Source organism: Bombina bombina, chromosome 2 (genome assembly GCF_027579735.1).
Source record: "Bombina bombina isolate aBomBom1 chromosome 2, aBomBom1.pri, whole genome shotgun sequence".
Taxonomy (NCBI): domain Eukaryota; kingdom Metazoa; phylum Chordata; class Amphibia; order Anura; family Bombinatoridae; genus Bombina; species Bombina bombina.
This window is the reverse complement of record NC_069500.1, coordinates 570706654-570727646: the sequence shown is the minus strand read 5'-3', so window position 1 is coordinate 570727646 and position 20993 is coordinate 570706654. Positions and strand designations below refer to the sequence as shown.

General features: G+C 40.5%; 1 protein-coding gene across 1 annotated transcript in view; it reads right to left on the bottom strand.

Moving 5' to 3' along the window:
• Window positions 1–9631: 9631 nt before the first annotated feature.
• GKAP1 (G kinase anchoring protein 1) overlaps window positions 9632–20993 on the bottom strand; it is a 264594-nt gene continuing 253232 nt past the window's right edge. Inside the window, exon 11 of the mRNA XM_053699968.1 lies at window positions 9632–9815. Within this exon, the coding sequence (XP_053555943.1) occupies window positions 9768–9815 (48 nt within the window). The 3' untranslated portion in view covers window positions 9632–9767. The remainder of the gene's footprint in view (window positions 9816–20993) is intronic.

The window sequence follows — 20993 nt, the reverse complement described above, 5'->3', positions numbered from 1 at the left end:
GACTGAGCAAAAGTTCCCTCTTGTTTTGCATTAGAGGAAGTTGATGCCGCACTTGCCTTGAAGTTTCGAAAGGCATGAAAATTAGACTGTTTGGACCTTGATTTGGACCTATCCTGAGGAAGGGCATGACCTTTTCCTCCAGTGATATCAGCAATAATCTCCTTCAAACCAGGCCCGAATAGGGTCTGCCCCTTGAAGGGAATGTTAAGCAGCTTAGCCTTTGAAGTAACGTCAGCTGACCATGATTTAAGCCATAGCGCTCTGCGCGCCTGGATAGCAAAACCAGAATTCTTAGCCGTTAGTTTAGTCAAATGAACAATGGCATCAGAAACAAAAGAATTGGCTAGCTTAAGTGCTCTAAGCTTGTCAAGTATGTCATCCAATGGAGTCGCCACCTGTAAAGTCTCTTCCAGAGACTCAAACCATAACGCCGCAGCAGCAGTGACAGGAGCAATGCATGCAAGGGGCTGTAGGATAAAACCTTGTTGAATAAACATTTTCTTAAGGTAACCCTCTAACTTTTTATCCATTGGATCTAAGAAAGCACAACTGTCCTCGACAGGGATAGTAGTACGCTTTGCTAGAGTAGAAACTGCTCCCTCCACCTTAGGAACTGTCTGCCATAAGTCCCGTGTGGTGGCGTCTATTGGAAACATTTTTCTAAAAAAAGGAGGGGGAGAGAACGGCACACCTGGTCTATCCCATTCCTTAGTAATAATTTCTGTAAACCTTTTAGGTATTGGAAAAAACATAATTTATGTAAGAACTTACCTGATAAATTCATTTCTTTCATATTAGCAAGAGTCCATGAGCTAGTGACGTATGGGATATACATTCCTACCAGGAGGGGCAAAGTTTCCCAAACCTCAAAATGCCTATAAATACACCCCTCACCACACCCACAATTCAGTTTAACGAATAGCCAAGAAGTGGGGTGATAAGAAAAAAAGTGCGAAAGCATATAAAATAAGGAATTGGAATAATTGTGCTTTATACAAAAAAATCATAACCACCACAAAAAAGGGCGGGCCTCATGGACTCTTGCTAATATGAAAGAAATGAATTTATCAGGTAAGTTCTTACATAAATTATGTTTTCTTTCATGTAATTAGCAAGAGTCCATGAGCTAGTGACGTATGGGATAATGATTACCCAAGATGTGGATCTTTCCACGCAAGAGTCACTAGAGAGGGAGGGATAAAATAAAGACAGCCAATTCCTGCTGAAAATAATCCACACCCAAAATAAAGTTTAATGAAAAACAGAAACAGAAGATTCAAACTGAAACCGCTGCCTGAAGTATTTTTCTACCAAAAACTGCTTCAGAAGAAGAAAATACATCAAAATGGTAGAATTTAGTAAAAGTATGCAAAGAGGACCAAGTTGCTGCTTTGCAAATCTGATCAATCGAAGCTTCATTCCTAAACGCCCAGGAAGTAGAAACTGACCTAGTAGAATGAGCTGTAATCCTTTGAGGCAGAGTTTTACCCGACTCGACATAGGCATGATGAATTAAAGATTTTAACCAAGATGCCAAAGAAATGGCAGAAGCTTTCTGGCCTTTTCTAGAACCGGAAAAGATAACAAATAGACTAGAAGTCTTTCGGAAAGACTTAGTAGCTTCAACATAATATTTCAAAGCTCTAACAACATCCAAAGAATGCAACGATTTCTCCTTAGAATTCTTAGGATTAGGACATAATGAAGGAACCACAATTTCCCTACTAATGTTGTTGGAATTCACAACTTTAGGAAAAAATTCAAAAGAAGTTCGCAACACAGCCTTATCCTGATGAAAAATCAGAAAAGGAGACTCACAAGAAAGAGCAGATAATTCAGAGACTCTTCTGGCAGAAGAGATCGCCAAAAGGAACAAAACTTTCCAAGAAAGTAATTTAATGTCCAATGAATGCATAGGTTCAAACGGAGGAGCTTGAAGAGCCCTCAGAACCAAATTCAAACTCCAAGGAGGAGAAATTGATTTAATGACAGGTTTTATACGAACCAAAGCTTGTACAAAACAATGAATATCAGGAAGATTAGCAATCTTTCTGTGAAAAAGAACAGAAAGAGCAGAGATTTGTCCTTTCAAAGAACTTGCAGATAAACCTTTATCTAAACCATCCTGAAGAAACTGTAAAATTCTCGGAATTCTAAAAGAATGCCAAGAAAAATGATGAGAAAGACACCAAGAAATATAAGACTTCCAGACTCTATAATATATCTCTCTGGATACAGATTTACGAGCCTGTAACATAGTAGTAATCACAGAGTCAGAGAAACCTCTCTGACCAAGAATCAAGCATTCAATCTCCATACCTTTAAATTTAAGGATTTGAGATCCTGATGGAAAAAAGGACCTTGCGACAGAAGGTCTGGTCTTAGCGGAAGAGTCCATGGATGGCAAGAGGCCATCCGGACAAGATCCGCATACCAAAACCTGTGAGGCCATGCCGGAGCTACCAGCAGAACAAACGAGCATTCCTTCAGAATCTTGGAGATTACTCTTGGAAGAAGAACTAGAGGCGGAAAGATATAGGCAGGATGATACTTCCAAGGAAGTGATAATGCATCCACTGCTTCCGCCTGAGGATCCCGGGATCTGGACAGATACCTGGGAAGTTTCTTGTTTAGATGAGACGCCATCAGATCTATTTCTGGAAGCTCCCACATTTGAACAATCTAAAGAAATACCTCTGGGTGAAGAGACCATTCGCCCGGATGCAACGTTTGGCGACTGAGATAATCCGCTTCCCAATTGTCTATACCTGGGATATGAACCGCAGAGATTAGACAGGAGCTGGATTCCGCCCAAACCAAAATTCGAGATACTTCTTTCATAGCCAGAGGACTGTGAGTCCCTCCTTGATGATTGATGTATGCCACAGTTGTGACATTGTCTGTCTGAAAACAAATGAACGATTCTCTCTTCAGAAGAGGCCAAGACTGAAGAGCTCTGAAAATTGCACGGAGTTCCAAAATATTGATCGGTAATCTCACCTCCTGAGATTCCCAAACTCCTTGTGCCGTCAGAGATCCCCACACAGCTCCCCAACCTGTGAGACTTGCATCTGTTGAAATTACAGTCCAGGTCGGAAGCACAAAAGAAGCCCCCTGAATTAAACGATGGTGATCTGTCCACTACGTTAGAGAGTGTCGTACAATCGGTTTTAAAGATATTAATTGAGATATCTTTGTGTAATCCCTGCACCATTGATTCAGCATACAGAGCTGAAGAGGTCGCATGTGAAAACGAGCAAAGGGGATCGCGTCCGATGCAGCAGTCATAAGACCTAGAATTTCCATGCATAAGGCTACCGAAGGGAATGATTGTGACTGAAGGTTTCGACAAGCTGAAATCAATTTTAGACGTCTCTTGTCTGTCAAAGACAGAGTCATGGACACTGAATCTATCTGGAAACCCAGAAAAGTTACCCTTGTCTGAGGAATCAATGAACTTTTTGGTGAATTGATCCTCCAACCATGATCTTGCAGAAACAACACAAGTCGATTCGTATGAGATTCTGCTAAATGTAAAGACTGAGCAAGTACCAAGATATCGTCCAAATAAGGAAATACCACAATACCCTGTTCTCTGATTACAGACAGAAGGGCACCGAGAATCTTTGTAAAAATTATTGGAGCTGTAGCTAGGCCAAACGGCAGAGCCACAAACTGGTAATGCTTGTCCAGAAAAGATTATCTCAGGAACTGATAATGATCTGGATGAATCGGAATATGCAGATATGCATCCTGTAAATCTATCGTGGACATATAATGCCCTTGCTGAACAAAAGGCAAGATAGTCCTTACAGTTACCATTTTGAACGTTGGTATCCTTACATAACGATTCAATATTTTTAGATCCAGAACTGGTCTGAAGGAATTCTCCTTCTTTGGTACAATGAAGAGATTTGAATAAAATCCCATCCCCTGTTCCAGAACTGGAACCGGCATAATTACTCCAGCCAACTCTAGATCTGAAACACAATTCAGAAATGCTTGAGCTTTCACTGGATTTACTGGGACACGGGAAAGAAAAAATCTCTTTGCAGGAGGTCTCATCTTGAAACCAATTCTGTACCCTTCTGAAACAATGTTCTGAATCCAAAGATTGTGAACAGAATTGATCCAAATTTCTTTGAAAAAACGTAACCTGCCCCCTACCAGCTGAGCTGGAATGAGGGCCGCACCTTCATGTGGACTTAGAAGCTGGCTTTGCTTTTCTAGAAGGCTTGGATTTATTCCAGACTGGAGATGGTTTCCAAACTGAAACTGCTCCTGAGGATGAAGGATCAGGCTTTTGTTCTTTGTTGAAACGAAAGGACCGAAAACGATTATTAGCCCTGTTTTTACCCTTAGATTTTTTATCCTGTGGTAAAAAAGTTCCTTTCCCACCAGTAACAGTTGAGATAATAGAATCCAACTGAGAACCAAATAATTTGTTACCCTGGAAAGAAATGGAAAGTAGAGTTGATTTAGAAGCCATATCAGCATTCCAAGTTTTAAGCCATAACGCTCTTCTAGCTAAAATAGCAAGAGACATAAACCTGACAACTCTGATAATATCAAAAATGGCATCACAGATAAAATTATTAGCATGTTGAAGAAGAATAATAATATTATGAGAATCATGATCTGTTACTTGTTGCGCTAAAGTTTCCAACCAAAAAGTTGAAGCTGCAGCAACATCAGTCAATGATATAGCAGGTCTAAGAAGATTACCTGAACACTGATAAGCTTTTCTTAGAAAGGATTCAATTTTCCTATCTAAAGGATCCTTAAACGAAGTACCATCTGACGTAGGAATAGTAGTACGTTTAGCAAGGGTAGAAATAGCCCCATCAACTCTAGGGATTTTGTCCCAAAATTCTAATTTGTCAGACGGCACAGGATATAATTGCTTAAAACGTTAAGAAGGAGTAAATGAATTACCCAATTTATCCCATTCTCTGGAAATTACTTCAGAAATAGCATTAGGAACAGGAAAAACTTCTGGAATAACCACAGGAGATTTAAAGACCTTATCTAAACGTTTAGAATTAGTATCAAGAGGACCAGAATCCTCAATTTCTAAAGCAATTAGTACTTCTTTAAGTAAAGAACGAATAAATTCCATTTTAAATAAATATGAAGATTTATCAGCATCAATCTCTGAGACAGAATCCTCTGAACCAGAAGAGTCATCAGAATCAGAATGATGATGTTCATTTAAAAATTCATCTGTATAAAGAGAAGTTTTAAAAGATTTTTTATGTTTACTAGAAGGAGGAATAACAGACATAGCCTTCTTGATGGATTCAGAAACAAAATCTCTTATGTTATCAGGAACATTCTGAACCTTAGATGTTGATGGAACTGCAACAGGTAAAGGTACATTACTAAAGGAAATATTATCTGCATTAACAAGTTTGTCATGACAATTAATACAAACAACAGCTGGAGGAATAGCTACCAAAAGTTTACAGCAGATACACTTAGCTTTGGTAGTTCCAGCACTAGACAGCGATTTTCCTGAAGTATCTTCTGACTCGGATGCAACGTGAGACATCTTGCAATATGTAAGAGAAAAAACAACATATAAAGCAAAATAGATCAAATTCCTTAAATGACAGTTTCAGGAATGGGAAAAAAATGCCAATTTACAAGCTTCTAGCAACCAGAAGCAAAGAAAAAATGAACTTAAATAATGTGGAGACAAAAGCGACGGCCATATTTTTTAGCGCCAAATAAGACGCCCACATTATTTGGCGCCAAAAATGACGCCACATCCGGCGACACGTATGACGCCGGAAACAGAAAAGATTTTTTGTGCCCAAAAAATCCGCGCCAAGAATGACGCAATAAAATGAAGCATTTTCAGCCCCCGCGAGCCTAACAGCCCACAGGGAAAAAGTCAAATTTTTAAGGTAAGAAAAAATAATTGATTCAAGTGCATTAACCCAAATATGAAACTGACTGTCTGAAAATAAGGAATGTTGAACATCCTGAGACAATGCAAATAAATGTTTGAATACATATATTTAGAACTTTATTAAAAAAGTGCCCAACCATAGCTTAGAGTGTCACAGAAAATAAGACTTACTTACCCCAGGACACTCATCTACATGTTTGTAGAAAGCCAAACCAGTACTGAAACGAAAATCAGCAGAGGTAATGGTATATAAATAAGAGTATATCGTCGATCTGAAAAGGGAGGTAAGAGATGAATCTCTACGACCGATAACAGAGAACCTATGAAATAGACCCCGTAGAAGGAGATCACTGCATTCAAAATAGGCAATACTCTCCTCACATCCCTCTGACATTCACTGCACGCTGAGAGGAAAACCGGGCTCCAACCTGCTGCGGAGCGCATATCAACGTAGAATCTAGCACAAACTTACTTCACCACCTCCATAGGAGGCAAAGTTTGTAAAACTGAATTGTGGGTGTGGTGAGGGGTGTATTTATAGGCATTTTGAGGTTTGGGAAACTTTGCCCCTCCTGGTAGGAATGTATATCCCATACGTCACTAGCTCATGGACTCTTGCTAATTACATGAAAGAAACATCAGTGCACACCGGCACTGCATAGTATTTATCCAGTCTACACAATTTCTCTGGCACTGCAATTGTATCACAGTCATTCAGAGCAGCTAAAACCTCCCTGAGTAACACGCGGAGGTGTTCAAGCTTAAGAGACATCAGAATCAGGTTGCATCATCTTCCCTGAGTCAGAAACATCACCCACAGAAAGAAGCTCACCTTCTTCAGCTTCTGCATATTGTGAGGCAGTATCAGACATAGCTCTTAAAGCGTCAGTATGCTCTGTATTTCGTCTAACTCCAGAGCTATCTCGCTTTCCTCTAAATTCAGGTAGTCTGGCTAATACCGCTGACAGTGTATTATCCATGACTGCCACCATGTCTTGTAAAGTAAACGCTATGGGCGCCCTAGATGTACTTGGCGCCATTTGAGCGTGAGTCCCTTGAGCGGGAGTCAAAGGATCTGACACGTGGTGAGAGTTAGTCGGCATAACTTCCCCCTCGTCAGATTCCTCTGGTGATAAATTTTTTAAAGACAGAATATGATCTTTATTGCTTAAAGTGAAATCAGTACATTTGGTACACATTCTAAGAGGGGGTTCCACCATGGCTTTTAAACATAATGAACAAGGAGTTTCCTCTATGTCAGACATGTTTGTACAGACTAGCAATGAGACTAGCAAGCTTGGAAAACACTTTAAATCAAGTTAACAAGCAAATATAAGAAACGGTACTGTGCCTTTAAGAGAAACAAATTTTGTCAGAATTTGAAAAACAGTGAAAAAAGGCAGTAAATCAACCAAAATTTTTACAGTGTGTATAATAAGCTAACAGAGCATTGCACCCACTTGCAAATGGATGATTAACCCCTTAGTTCAAAAAACGGATCAAAAAAATGATATAGACGTTTTTTAACAGTCACACCAAACTGCCACAGCCTTGCTGTGGGCCTACCTTCCCCAACAAACGATTTTGGAAAGCCTAAGAGCCCTTTAGAGATGTCCTATAGCATTCAGGGGACTCCTGGAGGAAGCTGGATGTCTCAGTCTGTAAAAGTTACTGCGCAAAAAAGCGCTAAATTAGGCTCCTCCCACTCATAGTAACACAGTGGAAAGCCTCAGGAAACTGTTTCTAGGCAAATTTAAGCCAGCCATGTGGAAAAAACTAGGCCCCAATAAAGTTTTATCACCAAAGTATATATAAAAACTTTTAAACATGCCAGCAAACGTTTTATATTGTAAATATAAAAGAGTATTACCTCAGAAAGTAAGCATGATACCAGTCGCTATTAAATCACTGTATTCAGGCTTACCTTACATAATTTTGGTATCAGCAGCATTTTCTAGCATTCACATTGTCTAGAAAAAATCTTAACTGCACATACCTCATAGCAGGATAACCTGCACGCCATTCCCCCGCTGAAGTTTCCTCTCTCTTCAGTCATGTGTGAGAACAGCAATGGATCTTAGTTACAACCTGCTAAGATCATAGAAATCACAGGCAGATTCTTCTATTTTTCTGCCTGAGACAAAATAGTACAACTCCGGTACCATTTAAAAATAACAAACTTTTGATTGAAGCAAGATTACAGCTACATTTCACCACTTTCCTCTTACTACCTCCATGCTTCTTGAGAGTTGCAAGAGAATGACTGGATATGGCAGTAAGGGGAGGAGCTATATAGCAGCTCTGCTGTGGGTGATCCTCTTGCAACTTCCTGTTGGGAAGGAGAATATCCCACAAGTAATGGATGATCCGTGGACTGGATACACCTTACAAGAGAAAACCTGCATCCTGACACGAATAATTAAAAAAAAAACGTCCCCCTGCAGCGTTTCAGCTGAATATGTGCCAAATTTTCCCTGCTACATAGAAAAATAAAACTGGCACTTATCGCAATATTTATCTTTCCGGCAGAAAAGTTTGAGAGGATGCCATCCCTCACATGGACCTGTGGAAATACAGAAAGACTGAGAAAACTTACTCAGGCTATCTAAATAGGACAGCTAAATGTTTTGGGAAAACGCAGTAAGGATTGTACCCCACAAGTTCACAATTGCTTAAAAGCCACCATTGCCCTACTGAAGAGACTGACATGGGCTAAGGCTAGACCCTTTAGAAAGATCAGAGCAAACCTACTCTGCTTTAAAATAAAAAAATCTTGATTGTAGATCAGACACCAAAACGTCACCTCCTCCTTGCACCACAGGCAAAGAGAATGACTGGGGATTATGGGTAAGGGAAGTGACATATATAGCAGATTTGATGTAGTGCTCTTTGCCTCCTTCTGCTGGCCAGGAGTGATATTCCCACTAGTAAATGATGATTCCATGGACTCACCATATCTTAGGAAATAAAAGGTGAATATCCTTGCATGGCTTAGTCAGAGCCCAGACTTAAACCCCATTGAATATCTGTGGAATGACTTAAAGACTGCAGTCCACAAACGGTCACCATCAAATGTAACGGAACTGGAGCAGTTCTGAAAAAAAAAAAGAGTGGGCAAATATTGCAGTGTCTAGATGTGCAAAGTTAGTTTGCTGTAATTAAAGCAAAAGGTGGTTCAACAAAATACCGACACACAAGGAGGTGATCCTTTTTCCAACTCAGTGATTGGTTTTGAATTGTCTTTATTTTTACCTGACATGTTGGTGTTATATCTTTCACTTGGATGTTATACGTTGCACTGAGTAATTACAACTGGATAAACAAAAACTGTCTGTCTTTATTTCAGGCTGCAAAGCAACAAAATGTGATTATTTTCAAGGGTGGTGATTCTTTTCAATACCCACGGTATATCTAAAAACTGGCTTGTCACAAAATGTCTTGCTCTAAAGACCCTTATGTGCAAGGCATACACATTCTGTAATGCATCTCTTGTTAGACATAAGCCGCATGACTCATTAACTCCAACAAAAGGTAAAAAGTTTATCATTTCTTTAGATTTGTTTTGCAGGTATCTACCTAACAATTGAGTTAACATTTTGCTGTGTTTTGGTCCTGCAGCAAAGTAGTATTTTTTTCCTTTAAATAAGCCCTTACCTTCAAAATTTAAAAAGACTAGATAAAAATTTTTTTTTTAGGCCAAGAACACAGACTCATGCAAACAGAAGAATAAGCTTTATTTAATAATGAAAAACTAACAATATGGCATTGAACAGCATTACGTTAAATTCTGCAGAAATGTTAGTGCTTTTAGAAAACGTCCCTTCAGCTCTTAAATAAGCTGGATAATGCTTGATCACCGTCCGTGGTCTGATTCCGAATTCCTTTTACCTTTTTTGCCACCCTGTTGATAAACCAATAATAAAAACAATGTTAAAACTGTTGTAAAATAAATTAAAATGTCAATTTTTTTATTTTTAAAGTTCTTGGCTATCTGTACTGTATTTCTGCACTTCCTCCTAGATAGCTGCATTTAAGATTTAAGACTGTTAAATGCTTTTCCATATTTAAGTAAGCATTTAAGTTTGTTTTTTAGTGCATTAAAGATATAACAAATATGTTTTCACCCATTGGCAGCCAAGGGATTAAATGTAATCAAACCTTATTTACAGAAGTAACATACAGTAACATTTTTTCTACTAGTGTTGTTTAAGTCTTTGTAGGTTGAAGATATTTCAGTATAAGTTTTAATACATCAGCATAAAAGTCAATGGGCCAGATTACAAATGGTGCGCAGCTTGATATTACAAGTGTAGAGTTGTGACAACTAATCAATATAATTGATTATTAAAATAGTTGTTAACGAATCTCATTATAGATTAGTTGGTCTGCTATTAGTTGGTTTGTACACAGCACCAGCTGCTTCACTCAAATGAACGCCTGCACATGGTATTGTGTCTTATGGTTATGCCCTTAGCCTAAAGACGTACACAGACGTTTACTTTTCACTGCACCGCAACACCATTTGACCACCTCTTCTCTGCTCCAGGCAAAGTAGCTTGCAAAAAGAGAGCCAGCCTCAGCCAGGAGCATGTGGATATGTTAACATTTTTGCATTTCAATGCAAAGTTTCTGAAAGAGTGAACAACAGAATGTTAAAAACAGTAAAAGTCTACATCTTTCTAGTTCTACCTCTTTTCAGTTTGTGGTTTTGTTTAATTATAAAAATATGCTCTGTTGCTTACAAACTGGACAAACCATTGTGTTAATGTAAAGTTTAAGTCTGAACTTTTATATTTGTAACACTCCGTATGTGTATTTTATTTTTAATACAGAAAAAAAAATTGATTACTTTTTTATCCGATTAGTAGAAAAAATAATTGGCCGATTAATCGATAAGGAAAAACTTAAATTATGCTTACCTGATAATTTTCTTTTCTTCAGATGGAAATAGTCCACAGCAGCATTCATTACTTTTGGGAAATCAGAACCTGACCACCAGGAGGAGGCAAAGACACTTTCGTCATCCCCCAGTCATTCTTCCGAGGAACAAGGAACAGTAGAAGAAATATCAGGGTAAAAAGGTGCCAGAAGAACAAAAATAACAGACGCCCCACAGAAAAAATACGGGCGGGGAGATGGACTCTTTCCACCTGAAGAAAATTATCAGGTAAGCATAATTTAAGTTTTTCTTCATAAATGGAAAGAGTCCACAGCTGCATTAATTACTTTTGGGAAAACAATACCCAAGCTATAGAGGACACTGAAGCCGAGAACAACTTGGGGGGGGGGGGGGGGAGGGAGGAAAAGGCCCAATGACACTGACCCGCAGGAACTAGACTCGACTGAGTCAACAGCCTCCAAGAGACACTGTTGCCCAGCAAAACCCCTTACTAAAAAAAGGGAACAAACTACTGTATTCTTCCACAAAAAAGAAAAGGCACGGAAAAGAAAAAATTGTACTTGTAAAGCACGGCTAATACCACTTAAGGAACTCAAGGTGCTGCTCTGTTTGTTACAGTGCAGAGTAGCCACAGTGCATTAGTATGTTGAGCTAGCTTCCAGCTAGCATAAGGAACTCCAGAAAAATAATACATAAAAAGGGCACAAACACAGAGCAAAAAACCCAGAGAAACCGGGTCAGGCTAAGAGACCCAACCAGTCTCATAGAAACAAGGGGAGGCAGTGCCCAGACAACAGAAACAAAAACCACAGGATAATGCCGGGAGTCTGAAACAGAGAGGATCTTCCCTAACACAACCGCACACTAAAAAGCAACTGAAGACAAAGGTCCCCCAAGTAGCAAAAAGGTAGCTCAGAATACCGAAATATTCAAAAAACAAAACCTTGTGCAGCAAGCTCAGATAGGTCTGACAAACATTCACCTGAAGCAAAAACACAGCACGCTGCAGTCATCTAAAAATGACTCTGAAACTTAAATAATTGCAGGGCAAGCAGAAATTAGCTGAAGATAGGATCCTTCAGATTGCTAAATATCCACTAACCAGCAGATAACGTTGCAGGTTATCCAAGAGCCACCAGACCTTCCCACAAATATTGAACATGGAGAAAGGAGAAACCTCAAGGCTTACCTACCTCGAATGCTCAGAGGACAAATTTAGCAGAGCAACAGATCTCAGATCCTGCTCCAACACTGGACCAGCCCAAGCGACAGACATGTCTGATAGACACGAGCGACAGAAATGCCCCAACCACAAGCCCCCAGGGAATGTAAAGAAAAAAGGGGGGGGACTCACCCACCCCAACAGAGCTCGGGTGCCAACCCAATCCGCTCCTCCAAAATAACGCATTTCAAAGGAGAACCCCCTGGGGCCTGGAACAGAGAAAAGAGCAATAGATCTGTAGGAAGACCTGTCACAGCTCTCTTAAGACAGTCTCTACGCAGAGAGATCAAATTCCAGCAGGTGGAACAAAGCCCACAGAGCAGCAGATGCTGCCCCTTACAGAAATAAGCCACCTGATCCAACCTCCTACACACAGGGCAGGACAAAGACCCTCCAGAGAGAGGAAAACACAGCTCCTAGGGAAGACAAACTATCCCCTCAAAAGGGAAGGGCACAGCTAAGAACAGCGTACATGTCCACAAGACATGAAGCCTAAGTATGATCAAAACACGGACCGAATGAAAAATCATCCAGACACCACTGTTGACCCAACAGAGAAAAAACTCCCCATAGAGGAGTAAAGTCAGGTTTTAAAGTTTATAACCAGTACCCAAAAGTGGATGTGAACTCTAGCCTTCCTGTTTGCAAGCCCAACGAGCTAGCCCCTATGTCGCAACATAGGGTCCCTGAAAAAAACTGGGTCGTCCCGAACCAGTCCACAGAATCATAAGTCTCCAGACATCCAAGGAGGATCCAAGACAAGAACCCTGGACCCAGAATCGTCCTAGAACGAACAACACCCTTAGGGAACACAAGACACCCCATCTGAAGCAATCAGACCTCACAGGGGAAGAGAACCGGGAAACCCGAAAAACAAGTACAGAACTCACTCATAATTCCTAGCCCAAAGGGAAGAGAACACCCTTAGCTGGAGGTCAACGCCCCCCCCCCCCCAGCAAGGTACTAGGCCGCGACAAAGTCACTCGATTTCTCTAGAGCCCAAAAGGTCCCAAGGGCAACACTAAGGGAAAAGAGAACAAGAACAGAGTCACCCGCAAGAGAGTAGAAATAAAGGCAAGTCTCCATAATCCTTTCAGATTAACATTCCAGAGGACCACACCCAAGGGCGAAGAATGCAAGCATCCTGAACCCAGGCAGAACATCCCCTAAGCAAAAAAGCTTGGAAAAAAAGACAACACCTATCGCCCCTGATATGGAGACGACTAACTCTCGAAGGAAGACAGAGCCTTACGGACTTCCCTTCCTAATTAAGCGGCCAAAGTCGCCAGAAAAAAAGTCTCAACCAAAAGGAAGAGAACCTCTAAAAGGAACAAGTCCTAAAAGGACACTTACAAAGAGACCATGAAAGGCAAAACCGTAAGAACGGCGGTATGAAGGACCTAAATCCTCCAAGCCTCCAACCCAAAATGGGAAGGAACACTTTAGTTCCCGGAAAAAACGTAAACGACTGAGCATGTTGCCGCGGATCTCAACGGAGTCCCGGCCCACTAGATTGAAAGGCGAATGAGGACTGAACCAATCTCCCATGCCCCTAAGCAACCACGGACCATCAAGTCCTCTCAGGATGCTAGTTGAAGCTTGTAAAATAAAAGAAAACAACACAAATCATATTGTGATCACTAGGTGCCCTCACCGGATCAACCTGACATAAAAAGGTGTCTGAACTAGGCCTCAAAGACAGAAGGATTTGTACCCAATCAGGACCAGCCTGAAACCAAGGGTCCCAGCACTGTCAAGGCCACATAGAGTCTCCCCCGATGATGGAGGGATAAAGAACAGTCAGACAGACTTTTGTAAACAGTGCAACCACAAAATCGCGAGTATCAATTCCAGAGAAGAAAGTTCCCAAAGGAAACATCACAACACAACAGGAGCTTTAGACCAAATAAAAATCATCCTCACCGGATGAAAATAAAGGATAAGGGAACCCGTAGGTTATCGCCAAGGAAGAACGGAGAGACCCGAAGGACCAGCCCAGCAGGGCTCCGAGACTTCCAAGCTCAGAACTGGAAAAGGATACACAAATAACAAAGACTATAAGAATATTAATTTATCCCCTTATGTCTATGTATGCAAGCCAGTTAAAGAGTAAGAATGAGAATCCCCAGACCTATTAAGAGTGGGATCCTCCAGCAACGCCAAAAACGTGTCTTAGTAGAACACGAAGGCGCGCCAGTCAATAACGAAAGGCGCAACATACCTCCCGCCGGAACAAAAGGAAACACCGGCCCGAAGGTTGACCCCCTGAGGCCTCAGGGGCAGTCGCTCCCCCGGAAGGCTGAACTGGACCAGGCGATCCCAAGCCTGACGGGCACTGGTTAACGAAACACAGACAATATCGTAAGCTCATTCCGGGGAGGTGCAGATCCGCCAGCGCCAAATATATGGCCATGCAGAACCGTGTTGTAACCTCTGGTGTGAGCAGGCCACACTCCCTAGAAAGTATAAGTAGCGTTTGGGTTACCTGCATGCGCAGTAAGAGTTTGTGGTAGGGAACTCGTCTCATAAGAAATAGAATCCCCAGAGGCAGATGGCTCAGTGGGCACCCGATTCCCTGATCCCGAGGAACAGAGCACTCTAAAACGGCATTCGTAACATAATTGATGGGCATGTATCACCCGGGCCAATTCATATTCTTCGCAAGAAGTAGAGTCTGAATCAGAGACATCCGTCTCCAAGAATCCTCCATAACTGGGACACCAGACACCAGCGGACCAGGATTTCTCCGTTGCCACACGGTCAGGAAGCGGAAATGCAGTCACAAGGTAAACCGTGCAGTCCATGCAAAAGCGCACCCGATCGAAAAAGGCCTAGTCACTAGAATATATAAAAAATAGCCATGAGCCAAAGCAACACTACACAGTAGCAGACAGAATCACATAAAAACATGATTATAACCCCCCCTGTTCAATAATCCACCTCAGGAGATATTAACCCTTGATTCCTAGATACAAAAAGGGGCCTCACTGAGACCCTATGCTAAAGATTTCTCCCTGAAAGGTTGTAGCCCCTCTCGGATAAACAGTTGAAATTACAATTCATTCATGATGGAAGTAAAATGAAACTATCTTGCCAGAATCTACGCCATGGAACAGAAACAAGGCCCTTCAAGTGCGACAGATAGTAGCGTCTCATCTACCATGGACTTGAGAGAAAAAAGCAGGCAGCGATTGCTTGTGGAGCTATTAATACGAGTCGGGATGGTTTCACAGAAAGACTCTCCCTGCATCTCCAGACTCTAACTTTCACCCATGCTCTCACTGAGAAGCTGACAAGACTACTTAAAACTCCAGTCCCATGCCGAAGAGTACTACCCTCCATAAGTAACTCTCGAAAACATCTGACACTTCTCTGCAAACCTCCAGGGACGAAAGGCAAAGACTGACTGGGGGATGAGGGAAGTGGGAGGAGTATTTAAGCCTTTGGCTGGGGTGTCTTTGCCTCCTCATGGTGGCCAGGTTCTGAATTCCCAAAAGTAATGAATGCAGCTGTGGACTCTTTCCATTTATGAAGAAAATATTCATTAGTTGCAGCCCTATACAAGTCCATGGTAAATCAGATTTACCAGAGGTGGTTTAGTGCAGCAGATATCGCTCTAGTGCACCCATTACATTCAATGGACATTGCAACTAAGCTAAATAATGGTGATATTACAAGTTGAAAGTTATGGGTTATGCGCTTTAGTGACAGCCCAAATAGCGCTAGAATTAGTGTGACTTGAGACCTGACGTAAAGTGTAAGGGTTAAAAAAAAATTCACAAAACAAATAAAACATTAAAATAAAGTAACACACACACACATATATATATATATATATATATATATATATATATATATATATATATATATATATATATATATATATATATATATATATATATATATAACATAATTTATGTAAGAACTTACCTGATAAATTAATTTCTTTCATATTGGCAAGAGTCCATGAGCTAGTGACGTATGGGGTATACATTCCTACCAGGTGGGGCAAAGTTTCCCAAACCTCAAAATGCCTATAAATACACCCCCCACCACACCCACAATTCAGTTTAACGAATAGCCAAGAAGTGGGGTGATAAGAAAGGAGCGAAAGCATCAACAAGGAATTGGAACAATTGTGCTTTATACAAAAAAATAACCACCACAAAAAGGGTGGGCCTCGTGGACTCTTGCCAATATGAAAGAAATGAATTTATCAGGTAAGTTCTTACATAAATTATGTTTTCTTTCATGTAATTGGCAAGAGTCCATGAGCTAGTGACATATGGGATAGCAAATACCCAAGATGTGGAACTCCACGTAAGAGTCACTAGAGAGGGAGGGATAAAAATAAAGACAGCCAATTCCGCTGAAAAAAGAATCCACAACCCAAATCAAAAGTTTTAATCTTTATAATGAAAAAAACTGAAATTATAAGCAGAAGAATCAAACTGAACAGCTGCCTGAAGAACTTTTCTACCAAAAACTGCTTCTGAAGAAGAGAAAACATCAAAATGGTAGAATTTAGTAAAAGTATGCAAAGAAGACCAAGTTGCTGCTTTGCAAATCTGATCAACAGAAGCTTCATTCCTAAAAGCCCAGGAAGTAGAAACTGACCTAGTAGAATGAGCCGTAATCCTCTGAGGCGGGGATTTACCTGACTCCAAATAAGCATGGCGAATCAAAAGCTTTAACCAAGACGCCAAAGAAATGGCAGAAGCCTTCTGACCTTTCCTAGAACCAGAAAAGATAACAAATAGACTAGAAGTCTTTCTGAAATCTTTAGTAACTTCAACATAATATTTCAAAGCTCTTACCACGTCCAAAGAATGTAAAGATCTTTCCAAAGAATTCTTAGGATTAGGACACAACGAAGGGACAACAATTTCTCTACTAATGTTGTTGGAATTCACAAAATTTAAATGAAGTCCGCAAAACCGCCTTATCCTGATGAGAAATCAGAAAAGGAGACAAGATGGAGCAGATAATTAGGAAACTCTTCTAGCAGAAGAGATGGCCAAAAGAAACAATACTTTCCAAGAAAGTAATTTAATGTCCAGAGAATGCATAGGCTCAAATGGAGGAGCCTGTAAAGCCCTCAAAACCAAATTAAGACGCCAAGGAGGAGAAATTGGCTTAATGACAGGCTTGATACGAACCAAAGCCTGTACAAAACAAGGTCAGGAAGATTAGCAATTTTTCTGTGAAACAGAACAGAAAGAGCAGAGATTTGTCCTTTCAAGGAACTTGCAGACAAACCCTTATCCAAATCATCCTGAAGAAACTGTAAAATTCTAGGAATTCTAAAAGAATGCCAAAAGAATTTATGAGAAGAACACCATGAAATTTAAGTCTTCCAAACTCGGTAATAAATCTTTCTAGACACAGATTTGCGAGCCTGCAACATAGTATTAATCACTGAGTCAGAGAAACCTCTATGACTAAGCACTAAGCGTTCAATCTCCATACCTTCAAATTTAACGATTTGAGATCCTGATGGAAAAATGGACCTTGAGATAGAAGGTCTGGCCTTATCGGAAGTGTCAAAGGTTGGCAACTGGACATCCGAACAAGATCTGCATACCAAAACCTGTGTGGCCATGCTGGAGTCACCAGCAGTACAAATGAACACTCCATTATGATTTTGGAAATCACTCTTGGAAGAAGAAATAGAGGCGGAAAGATATAAGCAGGTTGATAATTCCAAGGAAGTGACAACACATCCACTGCTTCCGCCTGAGGATCCCTGGACCTGGACAGATACCTGGGAAGTTTCCTGTTTAGATGAGAAGCCATCAAATCTATTTCTGGAAGCCCCCACATCTGAACAATCTGAAGAAACACATCTGGGTGAAGAGACCATTCTCCCGGATGTAAAGTCTGGCGACTGAGATAATCCGCTTCCCAATTGTCTATACCTGGGATATGGACCGCAGAGATTCGACAGGAGCTGTATTCCGCCCATGCAAGTATCCTAGATACTTCTTTCATAGCTTGAGGACTGTGAGTCCCACCTTGATGATTGACATACGCCACGGTTGTGACATTGTCTGTCTGAAAACAAATAAACTGTTCTCTCTTCAGAAGAGGCCAAAACTGAAGAGCTCTGAGAATCGCACAGAGTTCCAAAATATTGATTGATAATTTCGCCTCTTGAGATTTCCAAACCCCCTGCGCAGTCAGAGATCCCAGACAGCTCCCCAACCTGAAAGACTTGCATCTGTTGAAATCACAGTCCAGGTTGGACGAACAAAAGAGGCCCCCTGAACCAAACGATGGTGATCTAACCACCAAGTCAGAGATAGTCGAATATTGGGATTTAAGGATATTAATTGTGATATCTTTGTATAATCCCTGCACCATTGGTTCAGCATACAAAGCTGAAGAGGTCTCATGTGAAAACGAGCAAAGGGGATCACGTGCGATGCTGCAGTCATGAGACCTAAAACCTCCATGCACATAGCTACTGAAGGGAATGACTGAGACTAAAGGTTCCGACAAGCTGAAACCAATTTCAGACGTCTTTTGTCTGTTAGAGACAAAGTCATGGACACTGAATCTATTTGGAATCCTAAAAAGGTTACCCTTGTCTGAGGAATCAAGGAACTTTTTGGTAAATTGATCCTCCAACCATGTCTTTGAAGAAACAACACTAGTTGATTCGTGTGAGATTCTGCAGAATGTACAGACTGAGCAAGTATTAAGATATCGTCCAAATAAGGAAACACCACAATACCCCGCTCTCTGATTACAGAGAGTAGGGCACCGAGAGAACCTTTGAAAAGATCCTTGGAGCTGTTGCTAAGCCAAAAGGAGGAGCAACAAATTGGTAATGCTTGTCTAGAAAAGAGAATCTCAGGAACTGATAGTGATCTGGATGAATCGGAATATGAAGATAAGCATCCTGTAAGTCTATTGTGGACATATAATGCCCTTGCTGAACAAAAGGCAGAATAGTCCATATAGTCATCATTTTGAATGTTGGTATTCTTAAATAACGATTCAAAATTTTAGATCCAGAACTGGTCTGAAAGAATTCTTTCTTTGGAACAATGAACAGATTTGAATAAAACCCCAGACCCCGTTCCAGATATGGAACTGGCACAATTACCCCGGATAACTCCAGGTCTGAAACACACTTCAGGAAAGCCTGAGCCTTTACTGGGTTCACTGGAATGCGTGAGAGAAAGAACCTTCTCACAGGCGGTCTTACCTTGAAACCTATTCTGTACCCTTGAGAAACAATGTTCTGATTACAATGATTTTGGATTGAATTTATCCAAACATCTTTGAAAAATCGTAGTCTGCCCCCTACCAGCTGCGCTGGAATGAGGGCCACACCTTCATGCGGACTTGGGGGCTAATTTTGATTTTCTAAAAGGCTTGGATTTATTCCAGACTGGAGAAGGCTTCCAATTGGAAACCGATCCTTAAGGGGAAGGGTCAGGTTTCTGTTCCTTATTCTGACGAAAGGAACGAAAACGGTTAGCAGCCCTAAATTTACCCTTAGATTTTTTATCCTGAGGCAAAAAGGCTCCCTTACCCCCAGTGACAGTTGAAATTATAGAATCCAACTGAGAACCAAATAATTTATTACCTTGGAAAGAAAGAGATAGCAACGTTGACTTAGAAGTCATATCTGCATTCCAAGATTTAAGCCATAAAGCTCTTCTAGCTAAAATAGCTAAAGACATATACCTGACATCAATTCTAATGATATAAAAAATGGCATCACAAATGAAATTATTAGCATGTTGAATTAGCTTAACAATGCTATACACATTATGATCTGGTACTTGTTGCGCTAAAGTTTCCAACCAAAAAGTTGAAGCCGCAGCAACATCAGCCAAAGAAATAGCAGGCCTAAGAAGATGACCTGAACATAAATAAGCCTTCCTTAGATAAGATTCAAGCTTCCTATCTAAAGGATCTTTAAAAGAAGTACTATCTGCCGTAGGAATAGTAGTACGCTTAGCAAGAGTAGAGATCGCCCCATCAACTTTGGGGATCTTTTCCCAAAACTCCAATCTATCAGTCGGCAAAGGGTACAGTTTCTTAAACCTTGAAGAAAGAGTAAATGAAGTACCCAGACTATTCCATTCCCTAGAAATTACATCTGAAATAGCGTCAGGAACTGGAAAAACCTCTGGAATAACTACATGAGGTTTAAAAAACGAATTTATTAAACGTTTACTGGTTTTAATATCAAGAGGACTAGTCTCCTCCACATCTAATGCAATCAACACCTCTTTTAATAAAGAACGAATATACTCCATTTTAAATAAATATGAAGTTTTGTAATTGTCAATATCTGAGGCAGAATCTTCTGAACCAGATAGATCCTCATCAGAGATAGATAAATCAGAATGTTGGCTGTCATATAAAAATTCATCTAATTTATGAGAAGTTTTAAAAGACCTTTTAAGTTTATTAGAAGGTGGTGTAACAGACAGGGCCTTCTGAATAGAATTAGAAACAAATTCTCTCACATTAACAGGAATATCCTGAACATTAGATGTTGAAGGAACAACAACAGGTAATGGACTACTACTAATGGAAATATTGCCTGCTTTTGAAAGTTTATCATGACAACTAACACAAACTACAGCCGGAGGAACAGTTACCACAAGTTTACAACAAATGCACTTAGCTTTGGTAGAACTGACATCAGGCAGCAGCATTCCAGAAGTAGTTTCTGAGACAGGGTCAGATTGAGACATCTTGCAATATGTAATAGAAAAAACAACATATAAAGCAAAATTATCAATTTCATTATATGACAGTTTCAGAAATGGGAAAAAATGCAAACAGAATAAGACTCTGGAAACCAGAAGCAAAAAAGAAATAATGACTTAAATAATGTCAAAAATCTGGCGCCAAAAATGACGCCCACAATTGACAAAATATTTTTTGGCGCCAAAAACGTCTGGAACACACACAAGCGTCATAGATGACAC